Source organism: Myxocyprinus asiaticus, chromosome 7 (assembly GCF_019703515.2).
Source record: "Myxocyprinus asiaticus isolate MX2 ecotype Aquarium Trade chromosome 7, UBuf_Myxa_2, whole genome shotgun sequence".
NCBI lineage: Eukaryota > Metazoa > Chordata > Actinopteri > Cypriniformes > Catostomidae > Myxocyprinus > Myxocyprinus asiaticus.
The window spans coordinates 45,177,601-45,203,312 of NC_059350.1; the positions used below are offsets into that span (position 1 = coordinate 45,177,601).

Below are 25,712 nucleotides of genomic sequence, written 5' to 3' on the forward strand. Positions count from 1 at the left end.
GTACAGTAGATGTTGCACATGAAATTGATTGCTCGCTTCATTGAGCAAATGCTGTGCTAACCACTTAACTACACTCAGCAGTGCTTCCAAGCATCATATATTTAGCATGCCAACATTTACTTTCACTAGTTAGTACATAAAGAAATAAAATAGATTTATTTGAGTTACACTGACATGTCTGATTTTGTTGGGTTTACCCAATTCAACTAAGTTCTTTCTACACAAAATGTTTGTGTTGAGATTACATCCAATTTTTAAGTTAAGAAAACTCATTTCAAACATGTGGAACCAAAGTCCACGACCGAATCAAGTTTAGCCAAAGAGCTATGTTTTTGAGTGTATGTCAAAAATTCAGATCTCATTTGTTTCTGTTTTAATGGAGAAACATCATCGATCCTAAATTAAAACATAACAGAACTTCTGAGCTATAAAAGAGCAACCTCCAAGCAACAACATTGTTCTCTGGTAAATGCAAAACAACAATTGGGCTTTTCAGACCTATCACCCTGTTGCACCTCAGTTCACTTGTCCAGACCTCAGGCTGCTAAGTGATGTGCTATTTATGAAGCACATTGAAGTAAACCTAACAGCAATCAATTCCGTAGTATATAGTGAATGAACAATGTCATCGCCATGGTTCGGTCAGAACAATTGGAGGGTCAGAGTGAGATAAGGGACCTGAATTAGCTCTCTATTAGGTGGACTGCATTATTTATTCAAACATATCATTGAAGCCGTCCAAGAAACAGCCATCTGCAAATCAATCCTTCTAAACTCCTCTCACAACCAGCACAGTTAACCAGGCTAAAACCCTGGATACCGTCAAAAGAGTAATAGATTAGTGACAGGCAGTCAATGCTCTGAACCACTGATTGCAGTTAAAATTGCAGCATGCTCCTTTTTGTCTCTATATTTAGTTATGGTTTTTCCCTACAACTCTAGAGATATTTCCTAGCCTGTTACATGCATGAAATGCTCTGCTTTAAGGTAAATATGTACACAGTGGCCCCAAAATGATTGGGACCTTTAAGCCACACTTAAGAGACCCCATTAAATCACTAGTCAAGCCCAGTTTTCTTTCATGTACTGATGTATTTCCTACAGAAATAGGAAGTTTGGGAGGGACATATTGACATATTGTCTTTAAAATTTATGCATTTCACTGCATACGTAACAAAATCATGTAAATGCCAAATGGCACTAATACAGTATACAGCTGTTACATGAGCATTGCTGTGGGATTATGGTAAAAACAACCTCAGAGACTTGAGTTGAGTTATGTAAGCTGTTTGACAAGAAGGAAACCACTTGTTCATGTGAGGTGAGATTACCCTGAGGGGGAATTTCTATTCTTCTAAATCTAACGGCAAACCAATAACAACAGCAAAAACCAAGCAATACTATTACACAAGGACAATGGAGCCAAACTACCAGTGCTCCTCAAAACATGTTGTGCATTTTAAAAGAAATACTGCACCCCAAAATTAACATTTTCAAACCTGTTTGACTTTTTTCTTTCTTCTGTGGAACACAAAAGGAGCTATTGTGACAAATGTTCACACTGCTCTTTTCCAAACAATGAAAATAAAGGGTGATTCAGACTGCCAAGCTCTAAAAAGGACAAAACCACTATAAAAGTGCCATAAAAGTAATCCATATATTCCAAGAATATAGCACACAAGACTGAAATTTAAGTCATTATTCATTTAAATTCTTCCCCTCCTCTGTAGATCTCAAATCTCAGGTACACTTGCACACATTCAAACTTGCTGCTTTAAGCCACTGGTTCTCACTTGAATTTCGGTCGTTTTCTCACACAAAGCTATCAAGTTCTCTCATTCTCTTGACACCACCCCCTGCTATCTGTCATTGCTCTATGTCATAAACAACTACAAAATTCCAAAACATACCAACAAGACCAGTTATGTTACCATGGATTCACAGCTGCTGCAAATTAGAAAATAGAAAAATAATAGATTTAAATGAATGCCGAAGTCATTGAAATTAGACTTCTTTACTTTTTAAAACTGAGAGAAACAATATTCATGTTGCTGCCTTTGGTCACATCCAACTGCTCAGATGAAAATTGTATTGCTCAGAGTTTGCTCTTTTATAACTCACAAGACATAATGTAGTTCTTTATATGCATTAACTGTGTCTCAGATGTTTCTTAAAAATGTCTAAAGGAAGGAATAAAATAGACACAAATGTGAAAATTGTTGATTTACAGTAAGAGTAAAGAGCTATAAAATTAATGTGGATAGCATTGCTCAGATAATTTTGTTTTGCAAGAATTTGATGTGTTTGAGTTCATTATGAAATCTCTGACTTGGTATCTTGGCGAATCAGAGCACATTTTTTAACACTGCTGAGATCTCTTTTGAAACTCTAGAGGAGACACATGTGAGATTATCTAAGAAGCAAAAGTGTGTATTTGCTCTCCATTTAATCTCATTGCTCTCTTTGAAATACAATTGAGATATTAAAGAAATCAAATTTTTGATTTTCAAGGTGCAATATGTAACAATTTTCATGTAATATTTGCCAATGTGTGAACGGCTTGTAACGCAACTTAAAAAATAAGCCCTTCCCGGACTTCCTAGGTTGCCTATTAAAGTCTGTAGACTGATTTTCATGCGAAGGGAGGGGGTCGGTTTTGCCGGGAAAATCCAAATGATGTGACATTTATGCGCGCTCCCGAGAGCCTTGCCTCAGTAATCGCTTCTCTTCCGCTATTCAACAGCGTCAACAAACTTCAACGCTAGGTAATGTTATCTTAGAGATGGAATCCGCAAATGTCCGGCTCCCAGCACAACACCGACTCCTACACAAACTCAGATCAAGCCAAAAAAAAAAAACATTTATCTACTGAATCCCATCTGGCTAAGTGGGAACATGATCGTGGTCGAGCGAAAACTAGAGTGAACATCAGCAGGGCATTTGATTCCTGGAGGGACTTTTATTCGGTTTTGGGGATCAAAACCGACCCTAAATGGCCGTTCTTCTTATTGGTCAGGTAAGCTTACATAACTGCAAAGCATGTGAAATATAGTGCCATAAGGATTGATCTGTGTAATTTTAGCTAAACTACAATAACACATGAAATGAATGCTAGACAATGTTCAAGATAATGCAAAAAGACCCATTCATTAGTGTAACGTAACGGTTATACAGAAAATATATACAATCTATTATTAAAAAACAATAGTGCATCGATATATCAAAATTACAGTTGTGATGGAATCACATCAATACTGAATTGTGTCAACATATTTATAATGTACAGTCTATTTTATAAACAGCTACTGTCATCATCCACCAAATTTAGCTAACAGCTATTGGTAAAGCTGGCTAGATAGCTAACGCCGACATAGGCTATTGTATAAATGCATTCAGTGTATCATGCAAAGAAAAGTGATTACTTCAAACTACAGTCTTGCATAGTCAGACCTATATCCACACTTTTTTTTAGCCCTGTTCCAGCACTGGAGATTCAAATAGAATATACAGTCTCAAAGTTTGTAGTAAAACAATCATAACTGTGTAATTTGAATTATGCTACCACATCTGTCAGCATGATGCCGGTGAATCATGTTGTCTCTTTGTACGTTACGTCATTGTTTTGGTCGATGCTCTCGTCTCTATGGAGTGTGTGCACAAGCACGAGCACGAGCAACAGGTAGCTGGCTGCAGTTCACTTAATGGCCACAGGTGTCATTAATAACAAGGATTTCTGAATCTTACATACTGCACCTTTAACAATGGGATTAAGCAAACTGAAAAACACGGTTAAGTCTCCATTGTGTCTGCTGGCCAGTTGCCTTTTACCGTTAGGATATAATCACAGATTTGCTTAAATGGTAACACCACTTTGTTTAACCCAACTGTCATAGCCTTAAACAATGACTGAGCATTTGGCAAATCAAAGCAAACTGCCCCAATCTCATTCCTAACAAAGTCTTTCTTGCAAGCCAAGTCAGTCCACTGTCGGCCATCTTTGGAACACTCTCAGGAGGCTATTTCCAGTCATGCCAGTGCAGCTCCTATCTACTTGAATGGAGAAAGACCAAAATCTCAAAAATGGTTGAATGGTCAAGATTACGATCAAAGAACATATTTCAAATCATCAATAAAATCTGACAATACTGGAATCATAAACTGTGATACTTTACCTCATATTACGCTAAAAAACTAAACTTTCCCGGCTTGTATAGCTAATGCACGTTCTAGAGTTGATTGACAGGTGGTGTCCACATCTAAAAGGTGATTGGCTCTTTTAACTGTAAGGCGGGACTTTCTTTCTACATCCGTTGACCGTTGGGCACTCAGAGCTCACTTCTGCGTTCCAAAACCCGGAGTGTGAAAAATGTCTCTGCCAAGACTCTAAGTGACATCTCCAAGGTAACTGCTCAAACATGGCTAAATTTCACTGCACAGTCTAGCGCATCCTCCATGGTGACCCAATAAATGTGTTAATAATGTACACAAACACACACACATACACACACACATACGTCCTGATAAACAAAGATAGAAAAAGCTTTCTGCTTAGGGAAGATTTGAAAAGCGACACATTGGCCATGTTCACACAGCAGCAGAATACGGTTTTGAGTGCTTAATACGATGTGTTCACACACAGGACGGTTATTTACGAGTGTGACGACCTCATTTTATAACCGACCTGACACCCGCAAATTTTCAGGTCTCACAACCACATTCTCGGCAAACCTGTGCTGTGTGAATGGAACCGCACTGGACAACTAGTTGTTAGTCATGCCATATAATGTGAAAGCCATGCTGCACTGTACACGCATGTGTCTTATGTTAATCATGAGGGGTTTCGTTAACTCACAGAGACAGAGACATGAGCTGCGTGTCATCTGAAGATCCAACCGCTGTCTTTCACCAAAGTTGCTCACGATTGCGAGATGTGCAACAAATGCTGCACTCTGCTCCTGGTTAAAAAACATTTAAAGCCGCTGTCGGCTAATTATGATCTTATTAATGACCTCGAGCTTCATTTGGACTTGTTTATTTAATAACGCGGCATTATTGTGATAAGACATGCCGGTGTTATGGACATCGGCATCTTTAATATTTACTTCAGTCACTGTCACTATGGATACACGTGTTAGAATATGGTTGTGAATTCGGTTGTTCGTTCATACAGACAATATTCAATCCGCTACTGTAAACTGTTGTATGACGGGACATTTAAAGACTCACACCTGTAAGTAAATGAGGTTGTCAATCCCAAACACTGACTGTGTGAACATAGCCGGATGTGGTTTGAATACTAAAGGTCCAAACATACTCTACGCAAGTACATGAACGCAGACGTACCTTGCTACGCAAGCTCGATTTCACACATCTTTGCGTTGTGAAATGTGTCAGCGCTCAATTCATAACACAATGCAAGTACATGCTGCATTCTCAGCTTTGCCGCAAAGGGCACTAGAGCGGATATTCTTATTTCAATCGACAACTGTCATGGCGGACTGGGGCAGCAATTTGAGTTGAATATTTTCTAAAAAATATATATACGACTTTTTGTCCCCAGTCCATTCAAACGATCTTGTTTTTGCTCCGTGTCTCTCCCCACTACTCAACTATCGACTCATCTACCACATCCGGGCTGCATCCGAAAACGTAGGTGGCTGACTTGCTGCCTAATCAGTTAATGGCAAAACTGACAGCTGTTTTAAATGAATGGAACCCTTAAGGAACTGGTCTCCGAACAGTTTGAAAAGTACCTTATTTTCATCCTGCCTCCGAAGGCAGCATTTTCCTGGTTTCAGTCATGGATCTATAAAATATCGGTTTCAGACACAGCACCGGTTTTGTGGTCATGCCTAAAAAAATCTGTTGCCCTCTTGTGGTCTGAGGTTTGTAACCACCAGAGCAAAGCAATTGCGCACATAATGTTTGTACAATGGGACCACGCGTTGGCCATGTGTTGGCCAAGCGCTCGCGTCTGCATTTGCGTACTTGCGTGAAGTATGTTTCGGCCTTAACACGAGTCATCCCTCTAACCACAACACTGAAAACACAGCGAGAGGCACCGCAATGGTCAAAGACGTCTATCTAGCGCATGTTTACATGGGCCAACAAATTAAAAAGCACAATATCAATAGCAGCATCGGTATTCCCGGTGGTGAATGTCACACAGTGACGCCCAATGTAAACAACCAGAAATAACATCTGTTGTTCCACTTGACAACGAATGCCATATGAAACATATGTAACCAAAGACTTTCTAGCAATTCAGCCACTGTCGCCCATCTTTGGAACGCTCCCAGGAGACTATTTCCAGTCATGCCAGTGCATCTACTATCTACTTGAATGGGGGAACACTGTAATATCATAAACGGTTGGTCAAGATTACAATCAAAGAGCAATTTTCAAATCAGCAGTAAAATCTGACAACACTGGTGTCATAAATTGTGCTTCTTTACCTCAGATTATGAGAAAAAACGCAATTTTCCCGGCTTGTATAGCTAATGCGCATGCACGTTCTCGAGATGATTGGCATGCAATGTCTGTATCTAAAAGGTGATAGGCTCTTTTACCTGTAAGGTGGGACTTCCTTTCTACATCATAACGGTCTGGTTCCGCAAGTAAAAATCCCATTCATTTATCCCATAGACAAATTGATTTTCAATGATAACTTAAACCTTTAAAGACAGACCTACCATGAGCTCCGAGGTTGTTAATCGATGGTATATGCTTCCGTTGAAGCCATAAGTCTGCATTATCAACTTCATTGTTTAAAAATCGTGTTTGATAGCAGAATTCATGTTAACCAACTACACTACCCATTGTACAGCAAAGAAAGATCCACCAATCAGAGAACCGCGTCCAACGAAAATTGCAAAATGTGTCACGAAGCGTCAAGTGTCCAAAATCCTCTCCAAACAAATAGAACATAATAATTGTACATAAGAACTAATTACACATGCAAATACAATGATGACTAAAGGTATACTCTCTCTCCAAAGCATGCAGGCATGAGTAACAATATCTTATTCAGTTTCATTCTGTGTCATTTGAGCCATCGAGTCTGCGTCTTGTACTTGGCGCCATCTCCTGGTGGCCATATGTAATTAGAGTGAACGATCCTCTCTACCCATATTTGGATGACTTCCACCTCTGGTTGCAGTGACCTGAATCCTAATACAATTGTTTTAACATTCCATGATGCTGGACAATGTACTACATCATTTCTGATGAAGTCATCTGATCCAGGAAAGCCAACATGTTTTTAGCCAAATAGCACATTATGTGCTGTGTGCACATTGTGCTTTGTGTGAATTATCTAATAATCTGTGCATCCAATTAAGTTATAAGTGGGCTCGATTTAATGGGAATCCACTCCTCTAAGTAATGTTATGTGATATTTTATGTTCTGCTAATATTTTGTGAAGTTATAAGCGAAAACACGGCTTACAAGCAACACCTGTTATCATGTAATATGTATGTCAAAGAAATGTGCGTAGCTATTACTCGCTATATTTTTGTCTGTGAGTAAAACAAATTGTATTCTACTCTTTGAGAGCTTTCCAACGACATTTGACACATGGCTATTTAATCAGTTTGATGTTTTTTCCAATCACAGTAATTATCAAAATGAAACACTTCTGAGTTGTTTGTAAATTTCAAAGCACTTGTTCAGTTTTGTCATAATCTCAACATGCATTGTAAAGTACAGCTTCTAAGCTTTAAAATTATACCTATTTAGTGTTGGTCAAGACTGTATTTATTAATATTTTGATAATATTTTTTTTCTCTGTGAGCCTATCCGAACTTAAAGGGTTAAACTATTAGTATATAAATTCCAAACTTACTGTGGGTTAGGCTTGGGGTTAGTATATATAAATATCTAGTATCAAACTAAATATCCTAAAGTTTGGATACCTCCACTGCTTTTGTATCGAGAGGATCAATACTCGCATAAAAATATAGATAATAAAGGTTTCTACTAAACTAGCTATTTTATTATTTATTTAACATGAAAACTATTGCCTTTTATAAGATTCAAAGTGACAAAAAATTTAATATACAAGCAAATAGTTGCATATGATTGGATCTATTTTTCCTTCCACTCATCCAAAATACACAAGCAGTTGCAGACAGCACTCAGTCGCATAGCTTGTCTGTTATACATTTATTTAAATTTAAATCTGTTAAAAGATTGAAAATGTCCTGTTGTTAATAAATGATGAACAAAAACAAATGTCTGATAATTTGCAGTTTATGCCTAAACATTAAAAAAAATTATGGCTTTTAAATATAATGTTAAATGGATTAAATTACTAATTTTATTATCAGAAATCACCAAAAATCTATTTAATAGAGTATTGGTGATATCGGCCTTGATATTGCTTGGTATTAGATTGAAAAGAAATTAAGTGGTAATGCCCAACCAAATAAATAATTATTGCTTTTTTTTGCAAGGCTGTAACCACATATTTAGGATTGGAAAAATAGTTTAAGAATTTCCTATGGAAAAACCCTTATTTGTTGACTATTAGTCTGAATATTGGAAGGGATGTGTCTATTGTAGTCTCCCAAGGTCTCTCTCTCTATATATATATATACGACCCTGGTACTCTTGGTCTGAGGTTGAAAAATTGGAATTCTTGAAAGTTCAGCAGTAACCATTTCGGATTAAATGATAAAAAAAAATAGACAATGTTATAATGAATGCTACACAGTTGACTCTCACCCAAGTACAAGGGCAGATTTCAACACATTTTCAGCATCGAACCTTCCCAATGTGATACAGTAGAGCTGAGAGGAAAGGATGGGGGGATGTGAGGCTTTTGGGCAGTGTGAGGAAGAGGGAAATAGAGAGGGATGAACAGATGGATGAGTGATCCCACTGGGGTGTGTCATTCATCATTGTCACCGTAAAAGAAGATGCATGTGAAAGATGACCAGAGAGAGAGAATGAAAGATGACCAGAGAGAGAGAGAATGAAAGATGAGCAGAAGGACAGCAGAGGAGGGAGTGATTTAAGCATATACTTTTCATATGTGTGAGGGGCGCTGTGAGTGAGTAAATCCAACCTCATCTGAATTTACTACTCAGTTAAGGTGGTTAAAAAGAAGATGTGTGTGTGTGTGTGTGTGTGGTGGGTTAACCTGTGGGTGACAGCAGGGCTGGAGACAGCAGGCTGTTTGCTCTGTGGTGGAGGATTCTGGGGCCATAGGAGCGCTTCGGTGGGCGGCCAGGACGAGAGCTGTGAAGGGTGTAAGCACACATTAGTACAGCATCCATAATTACAGAAATAGTTCACCCAGAAATGAAAATTCTGTCACCATTAACTCACCTTCTTGTTGTTTCAAACCTGTGTAACTTTATTCTATGGAACACAAAAGGAGATGTTAAGCAGAATGTTAGTCTCAGGCACCATTCACTTTCATTAAATGGGAAAAAAAAAGATGATTGAGTTACTGAGGCTGTCATTTAGACTAACATCTCCTTTTGTGTTTCACGGAAGAAAGTAGGTCATGCAGGTTTTAAACATCATGAGGGTGAATATATAATAACAGATTTTTTTATTTTTGGGTGAACTATCCCTTTAGTAAACAAGAGGAATCAACATGAAAAATATAAAATCAACATGAACAAACAAGCATTCGCAACCCATTTTACTTCAATAATGTGACATATTTCTGAGTCAAACCAAGAAAACATGTAGGGCGGGACTTGATTGATTGTAAGAAGTTGGCCTTCCATACCATAATATACTGCAACAGTGCCCACCCACTCTTTCAACTGTTTTGGTACTAGAAGTATTTTTCCCATTAATTTGTTCATAGGGATTTCTTTAAACCCCTCATAAAAGAGTTCTAATCCATGAACTAAACCAACCAGCTTCAAGGTGAATCACAACATTACAAACCTTAGTTTGTATTTGAAAATCAGACAAAAAGACAAAGATACAAGACTGTGTAAGCGGGAATGAACTACAATCACATGAAGCATTAAGAATCACGTAATCAAATTAAAAACTATTTAAGTTGTTGATTAGATGTATAGAAACAATATATTTAAAGTATATTGCAAAATATTCAGATCTATACAAATATATAAGTAGTTTGAGAGTGTAGTGTAGGGAGACTGAGCGAATTTTTCCCCTCAGGATCATGGGTAGTGTATTTCTTCACCATGGATTCTCCAAGAACATTTTTTTAAAGATAAAGTTGAAATAACGCAGACTGATGGCTTCAACAAAAACATAACATAAATTTTCTCCCTCTGAGCTCACGGTATGTCCCTTGTGCATTGTTCGTTTATGGTATTTAGACCTTATTTAGCTCTAAATTACTAAATTAGACCATTAATTTTCATATAAAATAAGCATATTTGATTTTATCTTCACTTAAATTTCAGTAAATTGAAAGAGTGTCAAAACATCAAAATATGTCATGCATAGTGGGCACTCTGTTGACATCTGCTGGAATAAAAATAACAATTACATGAAATGACAACTATGTCCAGTAGATGGCTTCAGTGCTCCATGCATTGGCTGATAGGGCTGGAACGATTAGACGACGTTATCGACAACTTCGACAATAAAAAATTGTCGACAAAAATTTTCGTTGTCGAATAGTCGTTTGATCTTAACGTAACACAAGATCATGAAACTCTAATGATTGCACACAAGAGCAGCACTGCAGCTCACGCCTGACTGAGGAGAGGAAGAAAACAAATCTCACAGTCCAGACGCACTCTAAAATTTTCAAACAGCTTCAGGTGATGTAGATCGCAAAGTATGAGGGAATTATAATACAAAAATACAAAATAAGTAAATACAGAAGCATTCTTGTTGTGGAATAAGCGGAGCCAGAGCTTACACTCAGCTTAAGCAAAACTTGCACGTCGAGCGTCTTTAAAGGAAACACCCCGGTGTTACATCTTTAATGCAGTTCTATTTAATGCAATATAGCTTTATTAAAGTTAAAATAATAAGGAAACTGGCATTTCTCTGTGTGGTCAGCACCTCTTCTATGAGTTGCGCGAAGTGTCCCAATCTAAGGGGGAGAGACTGAAGTTGCACCCAGCTGAGGTACACTCTGTTGCGGGGACGCTAATCCCTCGAGTGCTCGCGCTTAATGCAGCTAGATTATAACGTGATGGCAACTTATTGAATCATAATATATGTCACTGTGCATTTCTTATCATGAAGAAAATTGGCAAAACGCAGTTTTATTATTAAGAGAGAGTTTGTTTTTTTTTGATGACCAAAAAGGTGAGAGAGGGTAGTCTTCGCCCCATTATACACTGCAAAAAAAAAATACATATTTGATTTGTTTTTGTTTTGGCTTGTTTTCCAATATAAATATCTAAAACTCCTTTAAAACAACATACATTTACTTTAGCAGCTATACTGCAGAAGATTTTTTTTTATTTATTTTTTTCTCTGAGAATGTTTAATATAATATTAAAAATACAAATATTTTAAAATATCTAAATATCCTTTAAAAAAAGATGCATTCATCTGAGAAGCAGCATATAAGATATTTAGACTTGCTTTTAGAGAATAGATCTTGAATATAAGTGTATTTTGTCTTTACTGCACTCGCAGAAGAAAAAATACACTTATATACAAAATACACTTATATTTAAGATAAATTCTCTTAGAGCAAGTCAAAATATCTTAAATGTTACTTCTCAAGTAAATAAAAAGTATCTTGTTTTAAGGATTTTTAGAAAATTTTAAATACAATTTTTTTAAAAAAAAGACAAATACACATGATAACAATAGGATGTTTTTGTAGTGAAATTTGTACTGAATTAAACATAATAAAAAGTATTTTTTCCCTTTAATTCAGTGAATGTCATTTAGAGGTATTTTAAAAGATGATTTTGTCCTCTTTATTGTTAGCAAGCACGTTTAATACAACATTTTAAGTCGGGGCACAAGCTGAATAGTCGGTTTAGAGCTAATGATTAATCGTTGCAATAATCGCCCGAATAGTCGAATTATTGTTCTAATAATCGTTAGATTAGTCGATTATCAAAATAATCGTTAGTTGCAGCCCTATTGGCTGATCTTTAAAAGCCAATGTTGTAACAAACTTAGCCTAATTTCTAGATATTATTACAAGTTATGCATTGGATATATACACTATTTAGACATTAATAAAAAACAATTATTTATCAAATTGTAGCATTTTTTAAAACCACTTTTTTTAAAGTGTCAGATTTTGCAATAATGCTCCAATATGCTGTCAAACCTGACCATGCTGCCACAGTCAAATCTGAATTTGCTACAAAGAAAAGACTTTGGTTTTTTACCATTTATTTCAAACATCAAAACTCTACCATAAAATTTGTAACACAAGGGCCAGACTGAGACTTTGACCATTGTGGTTTGTTTGGTATGCATGGACAGGTTTGTTTACACTTGTGAGGGCCAAATGTCCTCATTATGAAAAAAAAAAAAAAGCTCCCAAATGGGTAAGATAAAGTTGATCTTTAAATCTAGTGATGTGCAAATGTTTGTGTGATGGTTAGGTTTAGGGGTACAGTTGGGAAATATAAAATATCATTAGTCTGATATGAAATCAGTGGAAGTCTATGACATGTCCTCACTAATATAGTCTAACAAACTTGTGCGTGTGCGCGCATGTGCGTGCATGTGTTTTCTGCATTGTGGATGTTTTATAGTCTCGTCCCTTTATTTATGTGTGATTGTTTTCTGCATTCTGTCTGATTTATTGATTTTTATTTGACAAATAAAACAAAAATTGCTCTGTGTTATAGTCTTTCCCATTCATTTCCTTGTTTTTTGTGTTCAGATGGAAAATATAGGAAGTCTTGGACGACTCAAATGAAGGATACTATTTTTTTTAAAGAAACAAAATTAAAAATGTTTCAAAAATGACCCAATGGAGCATGAGGGTTAAATGTTTATAAGTTATCGTCAATAATCAGTTCCCCTATGGAAAAAATGAATAGAATTTTTACTTCCGGAACCAGACTGTTGCACTGTATGGAGACAGGTGGTTTGAGGAGAGAGGCTGACAAATAAATGGGCTTAGTGACATACTTTAAATTTAAAGAAAATTTACAAAGACTAATCACCCAATTTCTTTTCTTTGGAATAATGAGCATAAATGAATCAAAATAAGTAATATAATTCACAATAAGACCAGAAATGTGCATCAAGGAAGTAAACAGGGAACTTTAAAATCCCACTATGTCTGTCATCTGTCAATTATGGTCCAACTAAACAATTACCAACCAAATAAACAAAGACCAACTCCTACGAATTCAGTTGAAATTGCCAAAACCAAATATATGGACTGCTCAGTCATTCAAGATGATGTTGGTAACAGGAGGAAAAAGGAGAAAGAACAGCCGGAAGCTTTTCGCGCCTGTCATGATTTTGTTTATAAAACCAAAGTTTCACCTCTGGGTAGAGACACAATTTCTGAGCAGTCAAAGGTTAAAAGACACTAAGGGGCTTTTGCCCTGGAAGAACGTGGAAGTAAAACATTTAAACACACTTAAAAGACCTTTAAACAAAGGCCCATGATTGACAGAGGAACACACTGAGATTAACGTCCCTATATTGATTTCTATGGCTATGGTAGTGGACAACCACAACAAGACTATAATCTGCCCTCTGCAGAGAACATAACATTCTTGACCCCTTTTTAAGAACAAGAAAATGACACAAGGAGCTAAAGTGAACCAGATGGCAGGTTTGTTTAAAAGGGGACATACACCTTTTTTAAGCATTACGTTTTTGTCCTTGAAGTCCAGGTTTAGACAACCCAGGTTACTGCACCAAAAACAGTTCAGTTGTGGGTGTTTGCCCGGAAGTTGCATACATTTACTGGGGTGTTCTGGGTTGTTGTTAGAGCTTTGCTAGGGTGTTTTGAAGGGTTGCTAGGTGGCTGCTTACTAGTCTGATTCAAAAGTTTCTACGATAGTGTAATAAAACAAGCGCCGTATAGTTTAGATTTTACACATACAGAGAATTTAGTGTAAGGTGATTTTAATCTAATTCATTAAGAAATTAAATGTACATTTAATTCAATTTAAGGGTGCTTAGAAAGCAATCTCATTTTGAAACAAAATGATTGTTTATGCCTTCTGAACGCTTAATTAGTTTGACGCCTAAAAAGGCCACAAGCATATGCGGATGAATCCCAGAGAGAAAAGAATGAAAGAGCACTTCCACCGCCATTCAGCTGTTCATATCTCTCTTTTCATCCCTGTATGTAATGTTTATACATCCACTAACCCGCTGTGTCAGCCAAACAGGAATGTGTGCAGTGTGTGTGGGATGGTATGTTGATGTACGGGGGTGTCAATGGTTTCCTCTTTCTTAAAAGCACAGACAAAAGGAAGAACGTTGTTTACAAAGCTTACAGTAATGCAGCTCTCTGAGACACGCTGCAGACTTATTCATTGATCTCTTGATACCACTTCTCTCTCTCTCTCTCTCTCTCTCTCTCTCTCTCTCTCTCTCTCTCTCTCTCATTCTATGTGTGCATACACACAAAAACACAAAAAAGCTAATCCAGATCTACTGACAACAGCTCTTTTGTTCTGTACTATCAGAGAGAAAAGAATCACTCTCTTTTACTGAATGACAGGATGAACTGTTGATGGGAGCGATGCAGTCATGCAGAGGTCACACAACACACACACACAAACACACACACTTGTCAAGCAAACATTCTCATTAAAATGAGTGAATCACTGTTCTTAGAGACTGGAAACACATTGGCTAAACAAACCCAAGTATTGTGGTAGTACCATGGTACAGTGATGGTATCAGATGGCAATACTGTGGTACTTTGCTCTTGTAGCTCAATTGGTATAGCATGGTGATAGCAACAGCAAGGTTATGAGTTTGATTCCAAGGGAACATGTACTTGATAACATATGTACCTTTAATGCACTGTAAGTCGCTTTGGGGGAAAAAGTGCCTGTAAAATGCACAAGTGTAAATGTCCACTCACTGAGCACGTTATTAGGAACACTATGGTCCTAATAAAGTGCCCAACGTGGTCTTCTGCTGTTGTAGCACATGCACCTCACACTGTAAAAAAAAATCTGTAATTTTACGGGATTTTTACTGTTTATTTGACTGTTTTTTTCCTGTATTTTTAAAGTACAGAAAAATATTAATAGAATTACAGAAATAGACTGTGAATTTACATGTATAATGTAGAATAACATGGAAAACCTGTAACTGTGAATAACCATCAAATTTTCATTTATTTAAGGAAAATCTTGTTTTTTTCTACATAAAAAGACTGTTAAAATACATTCACAAATGTATCATAATTTCACAAATATTAATATTTTATTTAATGTATGAAACTGTTGAAAAGCTAAAAAAAAATAAAATACAGAAGATCTCAAGTAAAATTAAAGCTACAAACTGTATTTTAATTATGGAAAATTACTGTATTTTTACGAGTTAGTTATTTTCCGTTATTTCACAGAATTTTTTTGACGCCCCAGCTGCCGGAATATTACCGTTTTTTTTTTTTACAGTGCAAGGTTCACTGTTTTGTGCATTCTGAGATGCTATTCTGCTCACTACAATTGTACAGAGTGGTTATCCGAGTTACCGTAGACTTTCAGTCAGCTTGAACCAGTCTGGCCATTCTCCATCGACCTCTCTCATCAACAAGGCATTTCTGGCCACAGAACTGCCGCTCACTGGATGTTTTTTGGTTTTGGCCCCATTCTGAGTAAATTCGAGAGACTATTGTGCTTGCAAATCCCAGGGGATCAGCAGTTACAGAAATAATCAAACCAGCCCGTCTGGCACCAACAATCATGCCATGGTCGAAATCACTGAGATCAAATTTTTTCCCCATTCTGATGGTCGATGTGAACATTAACTGTAGCTCTAGACATGATTTTATGCATTGCACTGCTGCCACATGATTGGCTGATTAGATAATCGCATGAATAAGTAGGTGTACAGGTGTTCCTAATAAAGTGCATAACAAAAATGTATGAAAACATAAAAAGAATGTGCCTAAAAAATTATAAAATCTGAAAAGTTTTTTAATACTATTCACTTATTTATTTATTTATTTACTTATTTAATTTAGCTAATTAAAAATAGGAATGCACCGATACCACTTTTTCTCTTCCGATCTGATTCCGATATCGGAAATCTCAGTATCGTCCGATACCAATCCCGATCTGATACCAGTGTTGTTTTTTTGCATAATCAGTTTAGAATATCTTTACATTATTGTGTGGAACTAACTGGTTATGCTCTTTAATATGTAAAGAAACACAAACCTCTAACTACACATTATTTCAATATAAATGTATAGCTTATTAAGAAACACTTTATTATTAACTAGTATACTGGATAATGTAGCAGCAAAATTAACAGTAATTCCAGTATAAGTCATCAGTAGAAAAGAAGCCTTATTTTTTTATTTATTTTATTTTTTGCAAAAAAATTTCAAATTTCATCTGGACTTTAAAGGATTCAGATCTCTTTTTTGTTCAATTTAGTTGTAAGATATCAGCTCACTTTTCATTCACACAGTTATTTTTTGGAACCCTTTCAACTTAAATATTATTATAATTTGTAAACAAATGATAATAATAATAATAATAATATTTTATAATAGTAATATATAGTAATATATCTCAATTGTGCACCTTTAACTTTTAAACCCTCACGCTTTTATTTTGACATTCTGAACTCTCCAGGAAGTCCTGTATGTGTCTGTTTGTAGGCAAGTTTACAGTAGTTTAATTCGCTTTTTATTCAAATTCTGGTAAAATGCACCTCCAGTGCCGTTCTAAATGCATGTTATAAGTGAACCGAACTATTGAGCATTTACATCGGAGATGTTGTTCGTGAGTAGTGCACCGCATGAAGGCTAAAAATAGGTGCGCGTGTGTCAACAGAGCAGCGCCATTCACTGACGCGCTGGAGCTGCGCGTGCATTTTTTTATATTTACTTATTAAACACAGCCTTTTTTTGATTCACAGAGCTATTGCACGTCTTCAAGTGGCTTTGAATAAAATGCACGAGTCATATGAACTATTTAATTGTGTTTTTATGGTTCTTTTATGCCATTTTTTGAGCTTGACACTAACGAACATGACTAACACACAGTATCAGATTTGGATCGGGCTCGTCGGTCCGATACCGATCCGTTTAAAAACGTAAAGCCGATACTGATCCAGGTATCGGATCGGTGCATCCCTAATTAAAAAGGCACTTCTTTTGGTACAAACCTTTAAAAAGCCTTTATTTTTGTTTGGCTAGTCACACATGGACATTAAAAAAATCTAAAAACCAGTAACTAAACAATTATTGATGTATTTATCTTTCTTTCATTAAAACTGACTTTCACATGCGATTTAAGGTGATATTATGTGACTGTTGCGATACATGATGTTTCATTACATTTTAAGTACGGTAGTTTTGTGTGATTACATGTGACGTCCTTGTTTTGTTTTTTTTTAGGTCTTGAAGCCAAAAAACTAGTATCCACAGTAATGGACAATAAAGCATTATCTAATTTAATCAAATTTAACATGCTCACTCACATATAGGGCTGTACATGAGATTTTGATGTTATTCTCTGTATCTCGTGAATAAAATAATTATTTCTTTATTGATGTGTTTGCCCAAGAGTCCAGGTGAAAATGTAATTAAATTTTATCAAAGACTACCCCCACCACTCTGCATAAAACATATATCAGACCACACCCAAGAGCCTGTTACTATGGAAACCTCTTCTCAATCAATACTCTGTCATCAGTTATGATTTGTGGCAGATGGAGGACAAGGGAGGATTCCCCATGAGATCAAAGACATATTACTAAAGCTCAGGCAAACTCACACACACAAACACAGTTCAACAACTATTCATTTTGCCCATCAAACACATACACACAGAGGCTAGTCTAGTATTTATTGCTAAGATATATATCAGACAGCTGGCATAGGCATTGACCAGAGCGCTTCACTGCAGTCCTCTTTCCATTTATAAATGTTCACTAACACGGGACGTACTGTATGGTAAAAAGTGAATACAACCACTTGATACCTTTAGGATATATTTCAATCTGGCATGATCCTTTACCTTCATTGGTATATTCAGGTGGATTCAGTCATATTAAATAAACAATATTTCATGACAATAAATCATCCCCCCAAATCTCATTACTAAAATGCGTCTGGATGTGTTACCTTTTTTTTTTATTCCCTTATATTCTCAATAGTGAGTCTCATTAGATTAGTCTCATTACTGTTATATGGTGATTTTTTTATTTATATTAAATGTTATTTTATTTAAATGAAACTAAGAGTAGTGCAACAAATCCTAGAAACATATTGGTAAAGTGCACACATTCAAACCAAAGTTGGGTACAGGTGTAGGACAAAATGTAACACAGAGAAAATAATGGGGAATAAATGTCCGCACACTGGTATTAAAGCTCCGAACTTTATTTGAAAAAGCAACATTTCAAAACAGTTTTTCAGTGCAACAAATAATACAATGATGTAAAATACTTTACAATTGAAATACTATATCAAACATTTTTGTACTACAGTAAAGAGCCTTGCAGTAATTATTTGATTTAAGGTGGAAATAGTGCTTAATTGTCATGAAAATAATATGACAATGCAAAAAATTGTAATGGTCCAAAAATGGGATTCATTTTCTTCTTATAATTGAAGCAAAATCTTATTTCTTATTTTTTTCTTTAGATTTTTGGGTGAAATTACCCAGGTAGGAGATGTTCCTGACTGGTTAAATGACATTCACCCATTACAATTCACAAAAATCTGCATACACAAAACAATACTCTCCTTGCACAATTGAAGAGTGTGGTGATCAGGGCGGGGCAGAGCAGCATCTGGGCAGAGCGAGGCCGGGAAGATAAGTTATGAATGAGTTCCACCTGTGTGCCACACCTGTCTCGTGTTCCAGTGAGGGGCGGTAGAAGTATTTAAGGAGAGGAGACAGTGGCAGACGGAGAGAGAGATGCCTGAAGCTGTGTGTTTGTCAACGTGTTAGTGTGATATGTGACACTGAAAAGTGTATAGTGTTTGTACAATAAATGTCTACATGTTGTCAAGCTGGTCCCAGCTTCCTCCTTTGCCATCCGTGAACTGTTACACTGGTGCAGAAACCTGGGAAGGAGGAAGGATGCACTGTCGTGGAGTCCTCGCCACTGCCATCCGCCAGAAAGTGGAGGAGCCGCTGCCGTCTGCCAGGGGATGGAGGAGCCGTTGCCGTCCGCCAAGAGCTGGAAGAAACGCTGCCATCTTCCAGAAAGCGTAGGAGCCGTTGCCTTCTGCCAGGGGATGGAGGACTCACTGCCATCTGCCAGGAGGAACCGCTGCCATCCGCTAGGGGTCGGAGGAGTGGCTGAGGACCAGTCGACAGCGTGTCCGGGGCCGGTGAGCCTGTCTCTTTCTCCTCTCTCTCTCCTCTCTGCTTTTGTCTCTCTATTCCCCCCGTTCCCACTCCCAGGTACGTGCGGGTCGGCCTGGAGACCATCCTGGCGCGCCAATGGTCCCTCCCTAGAAATGTTGGGGGGGGGGGTATGTCACAGTCCGGAGAATTCCCAGGCTTGAGTTTGGCGATGGGGGTATGTGGCGATTAGGGTGAGGCCGAGCAGCATCTGGGCAGAGTGAGGCCGGGAAGATAAGTGGTGAATGAGTTCCACCTGTGTGCCACAACAGTCTCGCGTTCCAGTGAGGGGCGGTGGCAGTATTTAAGGAGAGGAGACACGTCTGAAGCTGTGTGTTTGTCGACATGTTAGTGTGATATGTGACACTGAAAAGTGTATAGTGTTTGTACAATAAATGTCTATGTGTTGTCAAGCCGGTCCCATCTTCCTCCGTTGCTATCCTTGTATTGTTACAAAAACTTTCTTGTTTCTCATATAATAATCAATCCACTTTATTGCATTACCACTGAAATGACATGCATTGTATCTGAAGGACTTTCTTTCAAATACCTGAAAAATGCTTTGATAACAGTGAAAGCATCGGTTTCTTTGTGTTTAGAATGTTTTTTTCTACTATGCTGTCATTGAGCTCAGCTCTGGAGGGAATCCCTCCCTTTATTGATTGGTCAGGGTTGTCTTCTTTACTTTCTTTTCATTGAACTAGGTATTGAATTTATGCAGTCCTTTGCCTCTGCTGCTATCAAGTATGATAATAAGGATAGACAAGCAGCACACACATAAACAAACATATGTAAGCACACACACCAGCTCAATCACACATTCACACACCCATTTATAAACACATATACACAATGACAGCTATTGACTTTCCTCTGAAGAATACAATAGCTCCATCTTTCTCTGGCCGGTTTTGTGTAGACCGAAAGGCTAATTACACTACCTTCTTTTCAAATGAGTGAGAAGAGGAGGAGAAGACAGAGAAAAGATGCAAAAAAAAAAAAAAAAAAAAAAAAAAAGCCTGTGACAAAAACATAAAGAGGAAAGTGGGGGAAGAGAAGGAATTAGAAGATCACAGTGAGACAATCTGAGACTAGATTCATTCAATACACAAACCAATATTATTTACATCCCTGACACTTCATATTTGTATAAAAGTACAATAGATTTAGTGAATACAGTGTATTATGCACAGAACACAATGCATAGGCCCTGAAGTTTTACTGTTACTTACAATATTATAATAGTACAGTTACTGGTGTTTGCTAAGGCAAGCGTCATTATTACTCTTACACATAGGCTTAGGGTTTGTTCAAAATCTAGTATTACACTTACAATGGACTGTTATGCAAAATAATAATAATACTTATTATATTATGTTGTTATTATTTAAACAATTAATCATAACATAATAATAATAATAATATGATAATAATAATTTTGTTTAATATAAAATATTATATACAAATTAAATATAAATTGTTAATATAAATAAATAATTGATGTTATTAATAACAATGATAACAAAATAATTTTATTAATTTTATTAAGCAAGAATATTTGCTGCTATTATTAATGCCATATAATAATGTAATATAATAATACATTATTTATTTAAATAATACAATATATAATAACACAAAATTAATTACTTATTATTGTTATTATAAAGACAGCATAAAAACTTGTGGTACTACATAAACACTGCAATGCAATTTGACCGATACTGTTAATTATGTATTTTCAACACAAATTATCCATATTTATTAAATTGAGACCATTTGTTTTCATAGCTGTTTATCAATTTTGCATGTAAAATCAAAGTAAAATGCATTTGGAATGCTGAGTTGTATGAATGCAGTGAGTGAATGCAAGCCACAAAGAGGGAAATGGACAGCGAGAAAGAGAGCCACGGTTTATCTGCAGCTCTTTTCCTTGGCCACACAAAGACAGCATTCATTCTTGTTCTAAAAAGAATCACAGAAGCAAACAGAAAATATAAATGCTGATTTCTATTCATAGAGAGAAAAGGGAAGAGGGGGAGTGAGGAAATAACAACTGGTGGCTTCAAGCATGTTCTTTATTATTGCTTGTGTAAATATAAGTCACTTTCACTCATACAGCTTTTTCTAGAAAATTAACAGCAATTTTCAGTTTAGAGGTCATGTGTGAACATGACCCATTCAAAAATACTGATAAATTTAGCACTGGTTATTTCCCTGAATGATAAGTTGTAACATTAAATGAAAAGTTCAGTTCTGATGCAGAGTCGTAAGATTAATGATTTGAGCACATACGAGGTCAGGACGTGCTGACGGAGATGATTCAGTTACTCTGGAGACAAAAAATGCCATCAAATTGGACAGGTAGTGAAATTATTCCATTTAGTCAGAGGGTATAAAAAATATTTGATATTTTACAGCAGACTATAGAGGAAATCTCATAGTGTATAAATCTGAAGTCATAAAATGAGCAGCCAATGAAAGTTGATCGCACGTTGCCACAACACTGGACCACGAAGAAATGTACTACTTCAACATTAATGCGGGTGTGTGGGTGTTGGTTGTTGAATTTAGAAAATGGGTGGGGCCAATGTGGAAGTCATGAAAGTAAGAGGGGGTACATTTTTTTGTTCATCTAGGGATGCAACACTTGGTTAAAACCCAACACAGTTTCATGACAACTCATAATAATTTGCATAATATGGTAAAATCGTAAGATACCGTGCAACTTGACTCGTATAAAAAGGTATGATCAACCAAATCAAACAACAGAATTTCAAATCGATAAAATACAGGCATAAAATTACTACTCTCCTATTCAAAACTTTATTTTTTTTTAGAAAGGAAATGTCAGTGAACAAATTTGGTTACTCATTTCATATTTATTTATACAATAAAAATGACTGATGTATGTCATTGTCAATAACCTGAACGCTTCCCTCATCTCATTCCAATCCCCGATGTTATCTTTTTTCTGTGGTACACAACAATGATTTTCCTATTCAAATTTTAGGGTTTAGGGTTTGGGTAAGATGTTACACTTTATGGTTAGGTTTAGGGGCTGAACTTAGGAAAAATTTTAATATGGCAACTTTTTTGTTTGTTCGTTTATTTTTCTCTTTCAGAGTAAAAGTCTGACAGGTTACAATACAGCAGATTGCAAAATCGTAAGAAATTCGTAAGAAATACCATTTGGCTAATACAAAAGTTAGGATTTCTTACGATTTCACCATCTCGTAGTAATATTACGACTTATTTTAAAACCAAGTTATTCAAACCTCTAACCATGAGTATGAGCAATAGTTAAAGTGACAATAGTTAAGAAGTATGAATACATCTCTCTCTATCCCTCCTACTCTTTTTGTCTTTCTTCCTCTCTTTGCCTCCTGCATAATAAAACATTCGTTTATTCAATTCTCTCTACCTTCCTCCCTCTCTGTCCTTTCTGACAGAGGACATATCTGCAAGCCAATAAACAATCCTGTGTGTGTTTGTGTGTATGTGTGTGAGTAATCTGCCAAGTCAGCAGTCAGGGATGACACCTTGTGATCGGACAGAGAGACGCGAGCAGCATTCTCAAAGGTGCTATAGAACGAGAGTGGGTGGAACTGGAAGAATGAGTTACAATACAGCAGTCAAGTATAGAATTAAGCAATGAGCCACACGAGGATGTGATTTACTATGATTCTGCACTGAAGTCATAATAAAATCTAAATTTACACCTATTAACTTAATACACTTTCCTAGTCTTATTGTGCAAGATATATTTGTGTAAATTATTCCTTTTTGGCTGACATCACAAATCCCTCATACGTTTCAAAAGGGATGTCCTTAGGTAAGCGTTATTCGGTTAACATTTCAACGTGCCTGTATTTGAATCTCAAAATTACTACTCTTTTTTTTTTTTTTTTTTTCCACATGTGCAATAAAGGTCTTCAACCTGACAGGGGCCAGGTTTGGGTCAGTTTGTTTAAGCATATGAGTTAGTTCCTGTTCACAAGTGTTTTTGCATACATCTGTTCTGTTTAAAATGTAAACATGCGCTGGACGGACGTCTTTGACCGTTGCACTGCATCTCGGACCTCTGCATTAGACACCGTGTCAAGTTTAAAAGAACTTACATTTTTTAAAACGCATCTCAAGACACCAGCATTCTGTTTCATTCATTGTATTGCGTCTAGCTTTTTTCTTTTTTCTTTTTTCTTGCGCGGGTGTCACAAAGATTTCAAATTCTGAAGACGTTCAGGTTGCAAAAGGACTTCATGTGACTGTTACACATGATTCCAGATTGTTTTTTACCCAGCAAAGTTTCAGTGCTGGATATATGGTAAGCCAGTTTTTTTTTTTTTTACTTTTGCTATGGTGTGCAGACAATAATTCCACAAATTCAATGCTTAACCAATTTTTAAAAAATCAAAGCATCCCGAAAAGGCTAATAAACAGCAGGAGTTTAACTCCACACAGGACAATACTAGCGTTTTCTGCCTCAAGGAAATGTGAAATTAGCAAATATTAGGTTTGGCACTTAAATTATTTTATTTATATTATAGGTTTATATTACGTAGAATACCAAGTTGCAGGCAGTGACAGTTTTATTATTATTTTTTTTTATTTATTTAATGTGAGTGATTTTATCATTTGAAGATCCCAGTATTGTGCTATTTAGGCTGAAAGATTACTGTGGACTTTATTTCCTGGTAATTTGAGTAGTGTTTAATGCATATCCATTACAATAAACCTTCTTTATTCCCAAGTCCTGAAAAATGAACTAATAACGTTTATCTGAATATCACAAATGGTTACCAACTATTTATCTCACTGAATATTGAATATACAATTTGTCTCTTAGAAATATGTCATTTTACTGAAGTAAAATGGGTTGCTAGGGTGTTCTGGGTGGTTGCTGGGTAAAATTCTATTTAATATAAAATTAAATTCACGTGTTGGTCACAGGTATGCATATATAAGCTATTTAACAACGGCATCAAATGTGGCTCAACATATCATCTTCACTGACTGTTTTACAAACGTGGATAAAGCGCGATTTGAGGTCTGAGTTCGAAATGGCATTCTGTACTATCATACTATTTTAAACAATTTTATGCCATAAACATGACAGAAATATTAAAAGTAGTATGGTAATATGCCATTCTGAACTCAGCCAAGCTCGTTGCTTTAATGTTTTCAGCCGGCAACTAGTCATAACATCAAGGGCTCTGTTTTGGTGAGTGCTCAAAGCGCAACGCTATGCACTATTTGCCAGCGCAAGTGGCCATGGGTCGAAGTGTTTGCGCTATCTGTGGGTGTATGCACACAAACTGGGGGTGAATTGTATGTAAATGAAGTGGTGCAAAGCGCAATTTGCTAATTTCCTTAGAAATAGGTAATTGCGCTAAGACATTTCAAAAGCACGTCTGTTTGCAGAACAAAGTCTGAACTCAGTTTCTTGCAGTTTGGAGATTTGACCAGCATGTGGTAATAAAGTCCATGTCCAAACTCATAAAAAATAAAGGAACATAAAATTATGTCACTGTTGTAGCCATTTTATGAAACAAATATTTATGAGATGTGTTAAACTATCTTTAGGTCATGGTTTATTTTTCAGTTATTATGATTATTATGTTTATATTTACAATTGTATTTATGATCTAATTTATAAAATTAAAATTTTATTAAAAAATAAAATGTATAAAAATAAAATATTGTTATTTTTCCACCTGTTGTTGTAGAGTGATTTTTAAGTCAAAAAGGGTGGAAGAAGTTGGAGAGAGTAAAATGTTTGTTTTTGACCACTTCATTATTTCGTTTGTTTTGTTTGAAATGTAATTTGAATTTAGAAATATTTTTGGTTTAATTTTTTGTGTTTCAATAAATTAATTTAATTTTTCAAAATCAAAATCGTCCGACTTAGCACATGCTTGCACGCAAATATCAAAACTTCCTGGCCATGCCCATTGACTTTGCGTGTATGACTTATGGCATAGCACTGCACTTTTTAAATACGGCCCTAAACCTCATTGGTTATTGCACGTCTTGTGAGCAAATATCATAACATCACAATCAATGAGGTTTGATGACATTGACGTGGTTGCCATATTTGATCTGGCCACTGTATACAAGAGTTGAACAATGATTTTATTTTATTTGAGAACGAATAACCAGTGGTCCTATGACTTCAGGAGACTTGGAATATTCTATGTCGTACCGAATTTACTGTGGTTTTTTGGTGTTTTTTGTCCTCTTTGGAGCCAGACAGAGTAAAGTCACTG

General features: G+C 36.3%; 1 protein-coding gene across 4 annotated transcripts in view; it reads right to left on the reverse strand.

Annotated features, from left to right (window-relative positions):
- Positions 1 to 25,712, reverse strand: part of dachb (dachshund b) — a 54,648-nt gene that overhangs the window by 21,827 nt on the left and 7,109 nt on the right. For all 4 annotated transcript variants that reach the window (XM_051701990.1, XM_051701991.1, XM_051701993.1 and 1 more), the window contains exon 2: positions 9,144 to 9,241. In XM_051701990.1, the coding sequence (XP_051557950.1) occupies positions 9,144 to 9,241 (98 nt within the window). The remainder of the gene's footprint in view (positions 1 to 9,143; positions 9,242 to 25,712) is intronic.